General features: G+C 32.9%; 1 protein-coding gene across 3 annotated transcripts in view; it reads left to right on the forward strand.

Annotated features, from left to right (window-relative positions):
• Positions 1–15401, forward strand: part of LOC150097258 (uncharacterized) — a 195583-nt gene that overhangs the window by 88560 nt on the left and 91622 nt on the right. For all 3 annotated transcript variants that reach the window (XM_090407101.1, XM_090407100.1, XM_090407102.1), the window contains exons 7-8: positions 6232–6934; positions 12868–12968. In XM_090407101.1, coding sequence (XP_090263227.1) covers positions 6232–6934; positions 12868–12968 — 804 coding nt within the window. The remainder of the gene's footprint in view (positions 1–6231; positions 6935–12867; positions 12969–15401) is intronic.

The following is a 15401-nucleotide window of genomic DNA, read 5'->3' on the forward strand; positions in this document are numbered from 1 at the left end:
TGAATTATTACAATCTTTTAGTTTTCAAACCAATTTAGTAGTAGAAAACAAGATATTTCTTTCATGTTTTATATATATATATATATATATATATATATTTTTTTTTTTTAGTCAGTATAGGGCTTCGCCTATACTGACTGAGTTATGGAGGCTGATTAGTGAAAACCACATCACATAAATATCTTCCATTTTTGGCTTCAAAAAGATGGACCCTTTCTATGGCATATTCCATGATTTATGGGCCACCCTGTATGTAATATTCTATTAAAGATTTTTTTTTAAAGGAAATATTTAAATTTTATGAAAAGAAATGTATTAAATAACATTTATTGAAATGTCATTATCATTTTCTCCTGTACACTTGGAAGAAATGTACCTGATATTATGAATCATTTATTGTTTATTCTTATTTTTGGTTTCTTCATTTTTTTTAAAATAATCTTTCATCTCCCTTTCTGTTTAAATTATACAATGCCATCTTAAACTAATTCTGCTTACTGAGTCTTTAATATTAACAATATCAGGCTCTTGTCTGATATCTTTAATGTGTTTGATATCCTCTGTTTACTTTTGTAATTTTCATTCAGGAATGCCATGTATCAATTCTATCAAATTTATTTCTCTTGAAATATTCAAGAGAAATAAATTTATGGATGCTGACACCAAAGTATTCTTTCTTCCCTTAGCGACTATATTTGATGTCAGCATCAGCAGTGAAGCACTCTATTTAATCACAAGCTTTAGCTACACTGATTTTTTTTCAAAATTTCAGAGATTTCTTTTAAGACTGCCTTTGTCCCAACAGGCATACAAATTACTTCCTAAAGTGCATACAAATTACTTCCTAAAGTGCATATAGATTATTTCCTAAAGTGTATACCAATCCTAAAGTGCATACAAATATGATTAGGTCTCTTTTTATCACAATTTTTAATTGTTTTCACTGTTCACTCGTTTATAGTGTCTTTTGTTATGGCAAATGCTTTTGTGCTCCAAAGATACTGGTTTGAATCCATCAAACTATCAGCAGTAATAATATTTTTTTTTTTTTTTAATTTAATATAATGTGTCATTTTGTTATGTAATTTAATTTTATTTCAAATCACTTAATTTTAAATTTGGGGCTTAATTGTAATTTTATTTTATTGTAACCACCCACTAGGTGAATTTGGCATCTGGCTCAGCTTTGTAAATAGGATTAGCATTCTTTGTTGTAGCTTCACCTTGTGATTATGCTGATGCACTGATGTGACCAGTTAGTTTCTGATTGAAATATTTGCAGCAATAAAATTACTATATTCTTGTGAATACGTGTCTATAATAAATGTTATAATGGCACAAGTTCCATTGAAAATTCATCAAAATATCAGCAACTTAATAAATTACATAAATTATTTTGTTCTTATATAGTATTGTGATTTAATATACTGATAAATTGGCTTTGTTATCCCTTATGGGTGGAGCCGCAAAAAAAAAACCTGTTTTCTTCTCCTGAATGGTGTTTTGATATGAGATGATATTTATGTTCTTTAATTCTAATGGAAGAATTCTGATATGAGATATTATAACTGTATACTCCATTGTGTATGATCAATATACTAGATCAAGTTTCTATATTGATCATATACAATTTCAATTTCCAATCTATATAACCAATTTTGGCATTGGTTATATAGATTGGAAATAAGAAAGAACACATGGCAAGAAGGAAAAGTTTTAGGCATTAGTGAGACTTGGCTAACAGCAGATGTAGTTACAGGGATAGAATGTGAAGAGGAAGAGTATTTTCAGGGAAGATAGCAGATGAATTGCAGCCAAAAAGAATAGGAGAGATGGGAAGGTGGCTGTTCATTTGAAGCAATCTAGCATGAGATCAAGTCCAGTATGACAAAATATACAGTTGGTTGTTGTTATAGGCAGGGGGGGGGGGGTGTTCCATGGATGATCTGGAAGACCTACATCATATTTCCATGACAGCTCTTCATCATAATTAGTATCAGTAATTTCAACCCCCTCCTCTCCTCACATACAGATTTTCTTTAAATCTGCTATCTTGTGCAGAAACTTTTACTACCTCTTCAAACTTTGTGTGAAATCAATGAAATAATAATGCCTGGAATGTTAAGTTTGCTAGAAACATATTTTAGGCATGTACACTAGTAAGATGTAGCTGTCGAAGAACAGTTCATTTGGCTATAAAGGTCAAGTCATGAATAAACAGGTACAAATATATCATGAAATCTGTCACATGTGATAGATTTCATGTCATAAGATCCACATGTGAAGCACATTGCTTTTTTTTGTATACATCAAGAAGAGGAGTGCCAAGGGTGCCTTGCAACAAGGAACTCCCAAAGGGGGTGAAAAAAAAAAAGGTAAAATTGTTTCACTTTGCAAAGCAGATGCTAGTATGGAGGCTACAGATTATAGTCCGATCTGTGCGTCTGGAGTTGTGGTTAAGATATTGGGGAGGTTGGCAAGGGCTAGGATTTAGAATTGGTTGATAATTGCACTATTCTCTGTAGTGGTCAACATGGGTTTGTGAAAGGGAGGTGATGTTTTAGCAAGTTGGTTGACTAAATTGGAATGGATGGAATTGGATAATAGACTAATGAGTTGGATAGGCAATTGGCTGTTATTTATCAACAGATTGTGTATTGGGAATTAGTATTCCAAGAGGATGGTCACCATCAGTGTGCCACAGGAATCTCTTTTAACAGGCTTAACTGGAAATATACAGCTCTTTACAGATAATGCAAAGTTGGGAAGAACTATACAGTGTAGATCAATGTGGCCTTACTGAAGGATTTGAATATTATGTGATTGGAGCTACTGGTTTATTGTTGCAGAGTATAAAAATTTGGTAGGCAATGTTATAAGATGAAGAGTGTACAATTAATGGGAAAATTTTGAAGATGGGAGGAAATGAGTGATCTGGGAGTAGTTATGTCAGTCTAATACTGCTTCTCTTGTAGGACCTTATACCATGACACAGCTCCAAGCTCCCTTCTAAGTTTGACATAATTGCTGGCTTTGTAGTTCTGATGCACTTCTTAACTGAGAATTTCATATCTGCAGCTTCTCAGACGGAAAGCACATTGGCTATATTGGTTATAAATACATCTGCTGCTGCTATTGCCAGATCAAATCACATTCTCTTCTTAAGTATGTTTCCATAAATCTTACCTGGAACACTTTATAGGGATTCCCCTCCATCTGTAATTCTCAAATTCAGTTTTATTTATCTCTTTATAAATGGCATTATGAGTGGAATTTAAGGTGCAGTACCTGTAAAACTTCTACCTCCATGGTGATTATCAGTTTTAGTGTGTTTTTTCCCTTAGAAAATCAGTCTTTTATAGGATATTAGTGTAGATTTTTGTGTTTTTAGAGTATTTAATGTTTTATAACATATTTTTTTTAAGATATCACAATATTAAATATAGTTTAAAATGGCTCCAAAAACAAACAAGAAATGTAATGCTAAGAATAAGAATAGGAAAGTTGAGAAGAAGGCTTATCCTACTAAGGAGTTTATTGAAGATATTGAGGAGGATATTGAAAATAATTTAGCCTCCAAAATTGTAGAGTTAAAGCAGATTATTAGCCATGCTATGGGACTTAACAGAAAGTCAAGATTTAAGATGACTAGTGGTGTACCACAAGAATCACTCCTTGGTCCACTGTTATTCAGTCTGTAGGTTAATAGCATTGGGAAGGATTTGACAGGTGACATACAGCTATTTGCTGATGATGCAGATAGGCAGGGTAATCAGGAATGTGGTTGATGCAGTACTTGCGGAATGATTTGAATAGGCTGGAATTGTGGGCATGGGAAAATGGATGTCCAATGTCATTAAATGCAAAGTTGTGCACTTTGGCGTGATTAGATATCCAATGTTGTATTATATTAGTGGGATTATGCTAGAAGAAATTGATCAGAATCAGTTTCTTCTAGTATAAATCCCTAAAAACTGCTAGGGATCTTGGAGTTTTAGTAGATAGGAAGTTAAATTTAAAGGGTGTCATATGGCAAACATTGCAAAAACAACTCAGAGGATAATTGCAATGCTGAAATGAACTTTGACATGTAAATATAAGGATGTCATAATGCCTCTTTACAAGGCCTTGATATGAGACCTCACTTGGACTATTATGCACAGGTGTTGTCTTCTTGTTTCTGTGGTGATTCTGATACAGTGGAGAGAGTACAAAGTATAGTATTAAAATGATATCAGGATTGTGGAATACTGATTATGAAGATAGACTTAGAATTTGTAGACTGCAGACACCAGCAAACAGGAGAAAGAGGACTAATATGATTGAGACATACAAACTTCTGAAAGGGTCATGCAGGATTTCAGTTGATGAAATTTTTCATTTTATAGAGGGTAAGGAAATGATGAGAGGGCATCCTTGGAAACAAAAAATGAATGCCATCAAGAAATGGGTGAGATTTAGATTTTTCTCTCATAAAGTGGCAGGTGATTGGAATGGATTGCCATTGGATGTTATGCGTGCAAGTAGTGTGAATGAATTCAAGAACAGGTGTGACAGCTGGTGCATGTAGTATGTGGCCTCCTTTGATGAGTCCCTGGAGATCTCTCTTAATAATAATAAATACTGCTATCTGCATTGCTATTAAATATTTTCTGTCACTGTTCTTTGACTGCTTGGTTTATATATATTCTCTCAAAGTATGATTACCTAGATATCCTGAATATTAGGAATGTCTCTTCTTGAGTCTATTATGAAGTTTGGATTTTTCTTTGCCTCCCTGGCTTTTTTTTTTTCTTTCCAGATTTTGCTAATGAGTCTAAGGCTTTGTTCTTGTTTTCAAACCCTTTTTTTTTTCTTGAATAATAATTGTATATTTGAGTCTACAGCCTCTAGAAGCTGCTGAATTGATTTATTTTTAAAATTTTTGTTTATATTTTTCTTTTCAGTATGATATTTATTTTGCTGAAAACTAAATGAGCACTTCGTATTTCAAATTCTTTTTGTATCCTTGTGTTTTGAACTAGTATGATGATATCACCATTGGCAATAACATAAAATTTTTATTCTCTCTCCATGTGAATTTATGCACAGCGTTATTAATATGGTTTTGATAACGACTAACCTGTGTTTTAAAGAAATATAGCAGGTGTTTACCATTATTGTTAACTTTATTCTTTTTTTTTGTATTTCCCAAAACATTTCTGTCTGTCTGATATTCATTTCTTATTCTGTTTTATAATAGTTTATGTAGTTTTAAGTATTTTTTTAAAATATTAAGTATTTTAAAAATGTTTAAGTATCTTATTTTTTTTTTTTTTTTCATTTCAGTATCATTATCACAATAACTCCCTACCAATGCTTTAAATATCTGCTCTTAATCATAGTAAATTAAACCGATGATGCTTACTTGATCCTGTCAGTGCATGCACACAGTTACACACACAGTGAGAATCATTTCTTTATATAATCGTGATTTTTTTTGTTTGTTTTTAAAGCTAAAATCATAATAGCTTTAATCTAAGACTGTATTATCTCATCAACCCTGATGAACATTCAGAATATTTGCATGTGTTCCCCCCCCCCCTCAAAAAAAAAAACTTGATTTTTGAGGGAGGATGGCTTCCACTTCTATATACTAGCTAACTTGGCTATTTCTATTCACAATACACATCATAATGCTATGGAGATATTGACTTGCTTAGTGTTATCATGAATTATGTAATGGTGGACAAGAGGTATAAATTCTAGTTTTTCACAAGAAGTAGTTTCTTATTGATTTTAGCTATGTTATTTTTGTGAAATTACACAGGTTGTTTTTGTTATTTGGATTCATGGCCAAAGCAACTAAGGTTCTGAGACCAATGTATTCTCTCTGTTAATTTTGTATGTTCTTCTAGCTAGTTCTGGCAGTCAAAAACTGCCACCTCCATATAAAATTGGCTAATTCATAATCAGTTGAAAAGCCCATTTATAAAGGTTCATGTCCTAGATTGGATTTGAACAAGGGTCTTTCCAACCAAAGATCATCATTAATACTTACTAAGCTATGGAGGCACCTAAATAGTAGGTGTTTCTCTATTAATAAATCAAATGAAAATTTTATGAAAATGAAAAAAAAAATTGATGAAAATGAATGAATGAAATTCTTTTAATAACAAACTGTGTATATGTATATAGTTATTTGTAACTATCTTTATGTAATGAATGTTATATGTATATTGTTCTTTTCAGATTTGATGATGAGCCAGTGATAAGATCAATTGGGAAAGGAACTAAAGAAACTTCACAGGATGTCGAGAATAGTCATGATAATCGTAAAGTCGGTTCAAGTGTTAGTGCAGACATCAGAAAATCAGATGTCAGTAGGCATGCAAGTGCTTCTGCAGGTGACAATAATAGTGATATGTTGCAAAGTTATGAATCTAGAAGAGGTGAAAGAAGTTCAGTTGGTAGTAAAGAAAGGAGAAAATCACAGTCAGATTGGTTAGGATTAGATGACATGCCAGTTAGTAAAGAAATCACTGGAAGAAAATTATCTCCAAATACTGATCTCAGTTGGCTTAGTTCTCACTCAATGCATGCAGAACCAGAAAAGAAAAAGGATGATACATTAAAAATATCTGGGCACTCTGCACCTATGAGAGATCCTTCTGGTTCCAAGCAACAGGATATGGAATCAGATTGGTTGAATTTGAAGCAGAAATTTGGAGAAAAACAAGTGACACTAACAAAAACCAGGGAAATAGATCCTGTAGAAAGTGCTTTAATGACAAAAGAACAACAAAAAGTTATTCCATCAACTCCATCTTTAATACCTCCATCAGTTACCATACCACCACCAGCTATGTCTTCTGGCCAAGTCCAGAGCATAAGCTTTCCTGCTGCATCCTCAGCTGCCCTTATTCCAGATCAGTCAAATATACTTCAAGGAGTAGTAAGTAATAAAACAGCATACATTTTTTTTTAAAAAATGTTTCAAAATGATTGTAAGTGATAATTATGTGGTCCATGAAATATTTTTCATTTTGGAATTGAAAAACAAACTTTTAAATACCTGATGAAAAATGCTATATATTATAGATTCATGAAATTGTTATAGTGTGATATAGTAATCTGTTTATTTGATCCTAAATGCTGGAAACAGTGTACGAAGTGCTGTTCAAAGTGCTACGTTAAGTATACAAAGTACATTGGTGTACACAGGCGACTATCATCAAGTAACATCAAAACGAACATGTCTCAATTATCTAGAGATATATTGGATTTGAAAATTAATTTGATAAAATTAATTCATCAAATTAAGTTTCAAGTACAACTAGATAATTGGGAGATTACGTTCATTTTGATGTTACTTATTTAAACTTCCACTTTCAAGTGATACAATCAGCTCTACAATAGCAAACACTGCTACAGTGAATTCACTCATTATAACATATACCAAAAAAGTCCTAGTTAAATCATCCCCATAGTATCAGCCATACTAAATGAAATTCACTGTAGCAAACCATCCACTATAATAAACTATTCCTTTAAGAGAACTGACTGTATTTAGAATATGTCTGAAAATGAAATTTTAAGTTACATTGAAAGACTTCGGGTAAATATTCACATGTGAAAATTGATCTATTTTCACTTCACTACTATATGCCTGCCGCATTCTAAGCTGCCCTTATAAAATATATGTCAAGGAGTAGTAAGTAATAAAACAGCATACTTTTTTTTAAAAAAAAAGTGTTTCAAAATGATTATGATAATTATGTGGTCCATTAAATATTTTTCATTTTGGAATTGAATTATCTTATAAAAATACATCCCCCCCCCCCAATCAAAATTTTGTTGCCAGACTGTTAACGTACAGACCTCTAGGTTTATTTGCAGATGACCTTTTTAGATTTAAAAAAAAAAAAAAAAAAAATCTTAATTTAACCCATAATGATGTCCCCAAAATACTGGACATCATCCACATTACTATTAAACGAACCCATATCTTAAATCATATACAAAGTTGATCTTTCTAGATAACCTTCATTAACTGATTGTCTCGGAAGATTACTTCAAATTTGAAAATAACTTCTGTCTACAAATTTTTAGACTCTCAGTGGGTCAAATATTAGTGGTCAGCTTGCCAAGTTATTTTTGGCTCACTTGGAGTCAAATTTCTTACTTCCCACTCTTCCACACAGCATTTCATTCTATAGCCATTACGTTGACAATTTGTTGTATTGAAGAACACTAATGTTTTAAATTTGCTAAAATCTTGTAATAATTTTAGTAAATAGGTTTGTGTTTCACTTTTGAGCATGAACAAAATAATTCTGTGAATCTTTTAAATTTAACACTTACAAGATTTAAGCAAAATATCATCACAAAAATTTATCATAAGACGACAAATGTAGGAAACTACCTACACTGACTCATATCATCCTTGCACTATAAAAAAATCAGTTGCAATGACACAGTTCATCAATGCATACAAATATACAACAGTATCTGAAGATCTAAACAGGGAGATTATTCACTTGAAACAGATTTTCTTAAACTGTTCTTACCGTCAACAATTAATAGATCATGTCAGCTCTACATACAAAAGTAACCACTGACAACCTGCAAGATAAAATAAATGTTCCCACAGTAGTGTCTTAAAATTCCCATGTATGTGCAATACATATATACAAGGCCATGAAATATATATTAAATTCTATATATATATTAAATAAATATATATTCAGATTACAAAGTTGTCTTTTCTACTCATCTAACATTTTAAACCATCTAAAAATTCAGAAAAACAAAGAGATCAAGAAATTCTCCAGTGTTGCGATGTAATTTATTGCTTTCCTTGTCAACAAACTGGATACTATTTATACTAGGTTAACTAAAATCGTTATAATACAAACACTATTGTGATGCCATGTCTCCATCCTGACAATATTCATAAAAAAAACAAGAATAAAAAAAAAAACTAATAAAATCTCCAAATCTGCAATCACAGAAATAGTTGCCTATGCTATTGAATATAACCATATCTCTCAAATAGAGAAAGTGAGTATTCTTGATTTCCAAAAAAATTAAATTAAACTAAGATTAACAGAGGCTATAGCAATGAAGACACATTGTAACACAGTTAAGTCCGTTGTCCCTATATCACCTCTGAAATTTTGCAGCTCCACCATGTAAATATTCACAAAAAAAAACTCTCAATCTTTGTCGGCAGGTGAATTGTCCTGATGAAAGATGATTTTTTTCTTCTGCGAACCGGGTCTTTTCTCACGAATTTTTTCATCTAGTCTGGTTAAAAGATCAGAATATATTCCATGGTTATTGTTTTACCCTTTTCTAGATAATTAATAAACAAAATGCCTTTAGCATCCCAAAACACTGATGCCACGACCTTGTCTTCTTTGGCACTGAACAGCCGGCTTCTCTCTACTGTTTTGACTGCTGTTTGGATTTTGGTGTGTACTGGTGAATCCAAGTCTCATCCATAGTAATAAATTGATGCACAAAATCAGTTTTATTCTTATTAAAATGCTCCAAGCACTGTTCAGAGATTTTCATGCGAGTGAGTTTTTGATCTGCTGTGAGCAAGTGCGGCACCCATCTTGCACAAAGCTTTTTTGTTTGCAATTCTTCATGCAAAATATATCCTACACCTTCTTTTGAAATGCCTATAGTTTCAGCAATTTCACGCACTTTGACTCACCGGTCATCCAATACCATATCGTGCACTTGATCAATCATTTCTGGTGTTGTTACACTTTTTGGACGTCCTTCAGGTGGATCATCTTCAAGGCTGGTACGGCCACGTTTAAACTCAGCAGTCCATTTCTTAATTGTCGAAAATGAAGGAGAAGAGTGCCCATAAACTTTTATGAACTTCGAATGAATTTCTTTGGGCATTAGACCTTCTTTTAAAAAGAATTTTATAATGCACAATACTCAATTTTAACATTTCAAGAGATACAGACAGCACTTTTGCTTCAGGCAGCTATATAAAAAACTACTTGATAGAATGACTTGCAATTTGCCGATAGGCTTGCCATCTATGGTCGAGGCCGAGAACTTTTCAGACAACCCTCATATATAAGGCATACTGCTAAACTCTGCATTTCTGAGGATGGCCATACACAAAAGCCCCCCCCCCACACAAAGTAACAGTAAAAAATTTTTAGAAAATTTTTTACTGTTACTTTGTGGCCCAGACAACTGCACAGTTGCTACAGGAATGTCATAATCACCTGCCCTGTCAGTTCTTATTCAACACTTCAATGACTTTGAAATGTGAATAACTTCACTGTTACAACTATGCTTTTATTTGCAACTGGGCATAAAGTGCAATGTATCTAAGTGTAAAAAAAAAAAAGTTAGCAAATAATAGGTGAAAGCCCAGCAAACTTGTTGAAAAGGAGAGATATGCAAGTCTGATAAGTTTGATAGAGAGGGGGAGGAAGTTATAAGTAGAACATTGACTGGATCTTATTATACTATTTCTTTTTTTATTTCTATATGTTAATGATATATCAATAGTGTTTTCTATTTAATTTCTTGGGCTAAAATAGACTGAAAGGTAAGTTGAGGTTGGGGTGATTTTAGTAGACTAGGAGCAGATCTCATTGATTCACATTACATGTTACTTTTTTTTATGGCATTGCCTCCAACCCCAGTGTAAACTGATACTTTTCTCTGTGTGTATATATACACACATACATCAGCTTACACATGAGAGATTATTATGCACACATATTTGCAAGAGTAAAGAATAATAATTTTATTATTGCAAATATTTTGACCAGAATTTAACAGGCTATCATTAGTGCATTAGTAAAATCACAAGGCAAAGCTTGAACAAAGAACATTAATCCTATTTACAGAGCTGAGCCATGTACCAAAGTGCTACCATAGAGGTGGTTATAAAATAAATAAGACTGCAATTAAAATTAAAATAATTAACTTTGAAATACAATTAGAAAACAATTTAGATAAACAATTGAATGATATATAATGCTATACATTAAAAAAAGCAGAGGGAAGACATGCTGTTACTTGTTATTTATGAGGATGAGACTCTCCCACATCTTGATAATGGATAGACCATCATTCTGATTTAAGTTTGGGAAGTGCAGAAGTGTTCACACTCTTTAAATACCCACTCAAACCTAAACCATCACTGATGTAAAAGGAGAGTATTGGACCAGAGGATATTGTGGTTATTGTCCACTCCATGCTGTGCAAGGCCAGATTTTTGTTTATTGTTGTTGATATAAGACTGATGTTTTTGTGGCCATTTTTTTGATAGAATATCCTGTTTGTCCAAACTACGATCAGAAGCAATCACATTAAACCTGGGGGGAGAGAGGGGCTGTGGAAGGTAACCAGGAGATTTTGTTGATAGGGAAGAATATCTTTTCAGTATCCCTGCAATTGCCTTCAAGATTCCCTTGATGTAAGGGATAGAGACTCTTTGTACAGGTTCAGGGTTCTTAGGGATTGGCTTATAAGTGTCCAGGATGGTTTAAACTTCCTTAAAGCCATTCTGTAGTATGATGCATTGGAATGTGTCTAGTTCCTCGGAATTGGAGTTTAAGTGCTCTATTGAACAAAGATTTGATGAAGATGCCTATTTTCTGAGATGGATGATGACCTGAATCTCGTGTGTAGTGACACAAGATCTGTTCACAATAAACCTGTGAAAGTAAGTTTATTGTGAACAGATGTTGTAAGTAATCCAGATGGAGGATGTCCAGGAAGACTAATTTTCCATCCTTTTTTTTTCCATGGTGTAGTTGATGCATGCTGTTGGTTTTGGTTAAGAAAGTCAGTAGGATGCTTCTGAGTGAAGTGCCTCTACTGACTAAGCATCTGAAGATGGTGAATACATTGTCCATGTAGTGTATCTTGAAGGAAGGTTGAGGTTGTATTGAGAAGAATAGGGAGTCTTAAAGTTTTTTCTAAGTAGAACTTGGCTAATATGAGTGACAGTAGACTTCCTATTATGGTTTTTTTAATCTGTTTGTAGAGTTTTGTTTTCTGCAGATGAAGTAACCTGAGTGCATGAAAAAATCAAACAATTCAACAATGTCTGGAGGGAACTCCTCTGATAGCAGTTATAGCATGTTCGCTAGAGGTACATTAGTAAATAAGGACTGGATGTCGAAACTGACAATGATGTCTATGGCCAAAAGTTAGTCTTTTTATTTATGTCAGGAATTCTGATGAATTTTTCACAGGGGCTCATGTGTATCCTATATGGGAGCTTAAAAGACAAGCTTAGGAATTTGGTAGATGATAGGTGGATGTGTCTATGCAGTCAACTTGGGTCTGAGTGGGACTTCTTTTTCTTTTAATATATATAATGCTATGTCATTCAATCATTTGATTGATTTAATGTTGTTTACTTGTATTTCAAAATTAATTATTTTAATTTTAGTTTTAATTACAATCTTTTATTTTGTAACCACCATATGGTTGCACTCTGGCATGTAGTTCAGCTTTGTAAATAAGATTAATATTCTTTGTAGGATTAATATGCTAATGCACTGATGATGGCCCATTAATTCTGGCTGAAATATTTGCAATTGTAAAATTAGATTCAATGCTGTATGTGGCAATAGATTAAGGGGAAAGTGGGAATCTGTTTCTTGACCAGCTGGAGGTTCTAATCTTTGAGGGAAGTGTGAAAAAGACTTCCAATGAACAGAGTTGGATGGAATGAAAGAGAAGTGGGTATTTGAAGCTGGACAGTAAACAGAAATTTCAAATTTTGAAAGTATTCATCAGTTCTATTCATATTAACATATGAGTAATTACATTTATTTAAGAAACTAAGCTTATGCATTTTTTTTATTATCAGAAATATTTATATTGCAGATTTCAAGTCTCCAAATGGAAAGGCAACAGCTGCTTCAGTCTATTGAAACTTTACGACAGAGACATGAAGAAGATATGAAGTCTAAGGATAGCTTCCATCAGTATGTTGACATATGAAAACTTTTTTTTTCTCTTATACAGTATATATGCAGAATGATGTAGTGTGTGTGTGTAAAATAAGATTGCTAATGTCTTGGGCTGTTGAATTTGAAATGAACATGAGAAATGCATGTACCATTGACCTACTCTCTCTGTAGTGTTCAAACAGTGCTTAATAGGGATGTTAAAGGATTTGTATAAATAATATTAACTTCCTACTAGTTTAGCTATTAGTAACATGCCTTTTAGTTGGAATGACCTGACTATGTTCTCATTTCAAACATGAGAACCTTTATAAAGGTTTTCACTGAAGGTGAGTTAGTAAATCTCATATGCAAGTTATTGAGTTCTCCCTTCCCCGAGTAAATTCAATTTTTCCTTCTGCATACACAAACTAGCCTTGTGACCATACATATCTCCAGGTATAATATATTGTATTTGCTTCAGTTCCATTCACTTAGCCGTGCCAGTGAGTAGCTAGGATTGAAAATTGTCCAACACTTTCTGATATACTGATCCCAACAAGGTTTTGGAAAGAGTAAAAGAAGAAGAAAATTCATAACAATTTTAATGACCCTTAATTAGAATAGGTCTGTTCCTTAACTGGAATATGCTTAGCTAAAATTGTGTGAAACACAATATTATTTGTTGAGAAACTCAACATAGTGTTAACTTTATTTTTGGCTGTGAAAGAAGACATAGTGAGAGCAATGCCAGATTCTTAAATTGCCCACCCAAGAAATATCATGTATACCTAAAGATCATTCAAAAGAGTTAAAAATGTGCAAGAGAATGTAAAATTGTAGCATTCGTCTTTCATTCCATAACTGATGCTGAATGGATGATATAACAATTCACTAGTGATATCATTCGCTCGGAACCACAGTTTACTAGTAAAGAAATAGCTGAAATTAGACGTGTGTGTATATATATATCTATTTAAAAAAATGCACAGTCTTATGTCATGGACACTAGAGAGTGTTAGAGTATAACAAAGTCTCTTCTCTTTCAAGACTTCATAACCTATCATATTATATCAAACTCATTAACCTCATAGGTTTAACAAATCTAACTGGTTCAATAAAGATATCAAAAAACTTAAAAAACACTATAAAAAAAAGGTCCTAGAAATGCAATATTTGTCTGAAATTCACAAATCTGGATTTTCATTATGTTTAGTTGTAGATAAGGCTTCCCCATTTACCATATTGGAAAACATCTTGCTCATCACTTCTATTATATAAGCCAAGTTCTTATATAATAAAATACTTTCTTCCTGTCCAGATTTTTTTCTAAAAAATATTGAGTTCATCTGAAAAAAATGGTTAGTATTGACATTACCTCTTATTTTACAGAGAGATGATATCAAAACATTCCATGGCAACTGTTGCCAAGAATTGCTATGATGCCTGGAATTCAAAGATTTCCTTGGAGATATAGTGAAATTATTTGAGTTCCTGATAATACATTCTGGTTATTTTACCAAGATAAACAAGATATATTGACAAATTGAGACACATTGAGGGCACAGCTATTGGCAGTTCGCTGTCTCCACTCTAAGCAAACTGCCCTGAATACTTGGAGAGCGTTTATTACATTCCATTCAGTTGCAGTTTACTTCATGGATGCACTATATAGAAAATATTTTCTTATTCTGTCCAACATACTGTAGGATATCCATGTATGTATTCATACAAGTTCACGTATAACAGAAATTAAAGAAAAAAGAATTCAAAGTTATGTATTTTAATATGCTATTATTTTATGAAGTCTTTATGTAGAGGCTTACCAGTTAATCAGTGACCACTAGTACGGATTCCACTAATCTAGATCTAATGGCTGATCTCTTGGTCAATTTTGCCCATCACTAGACATATACCATAGAAAGGTTTAAAGAGATCATTGCTGTTGCACTTAACATTTTCAAGGCATTTGATGCAGTTTGTTATCTGGAGCTTTTCAATAAATTGCCATCTTGTGCTAGTTACCTTTTGTCACTGGATTGCCAGTTTTATTTGTAAAGGAATACATATCCGAAGTAGAAAAAGCCATCAAAAGTCTGAAATGTGGAAAGGCATCTGGATTAGATGATATTCGACCAGAAATGCTCAAGTATGGAGGTATAAAAGTCTTACAGTGGCTGCACTGCATAGTTCAGAGGCATGAATTCCAGATGATTGGAGTAGAGCTCTCGTATAGTACCCATATATAAAAAGGAAAATAAAACTGAATGTGAGAATTACTTAGGTATTTCTCTACTGAGGGTTACTGGTAAGATTTATTCAAGTATACTTGAGAAACGGTTGAGAAGGATTGTGTAAGAGAAGCTTGGTGAAGAACAAGCTGGATTCAGGTCAAATAGAGGCTGTCAGAATCAGATTTTTAATTTACGACAAATAGTTGAGAAATCATGGGAATATAACAAAGATCTGTAT

Source organism: Typopeltis vanoorti, chromosome 17, assembly GCF_054136105.1.
Source record: "Typopeltis vanoorti isolate ZY-2024b chromosome 17, IOZ_Tvanoo_1.0, whole genome shotgun sequence".
In the NCBI taxonomy this organism is placed as follows: Eukaryota; Metazoa; Arthropoda; class Arachnida; order Uropygi; family Thelyphonidae; genus Typopeltis; species Typopeltis vanoorti.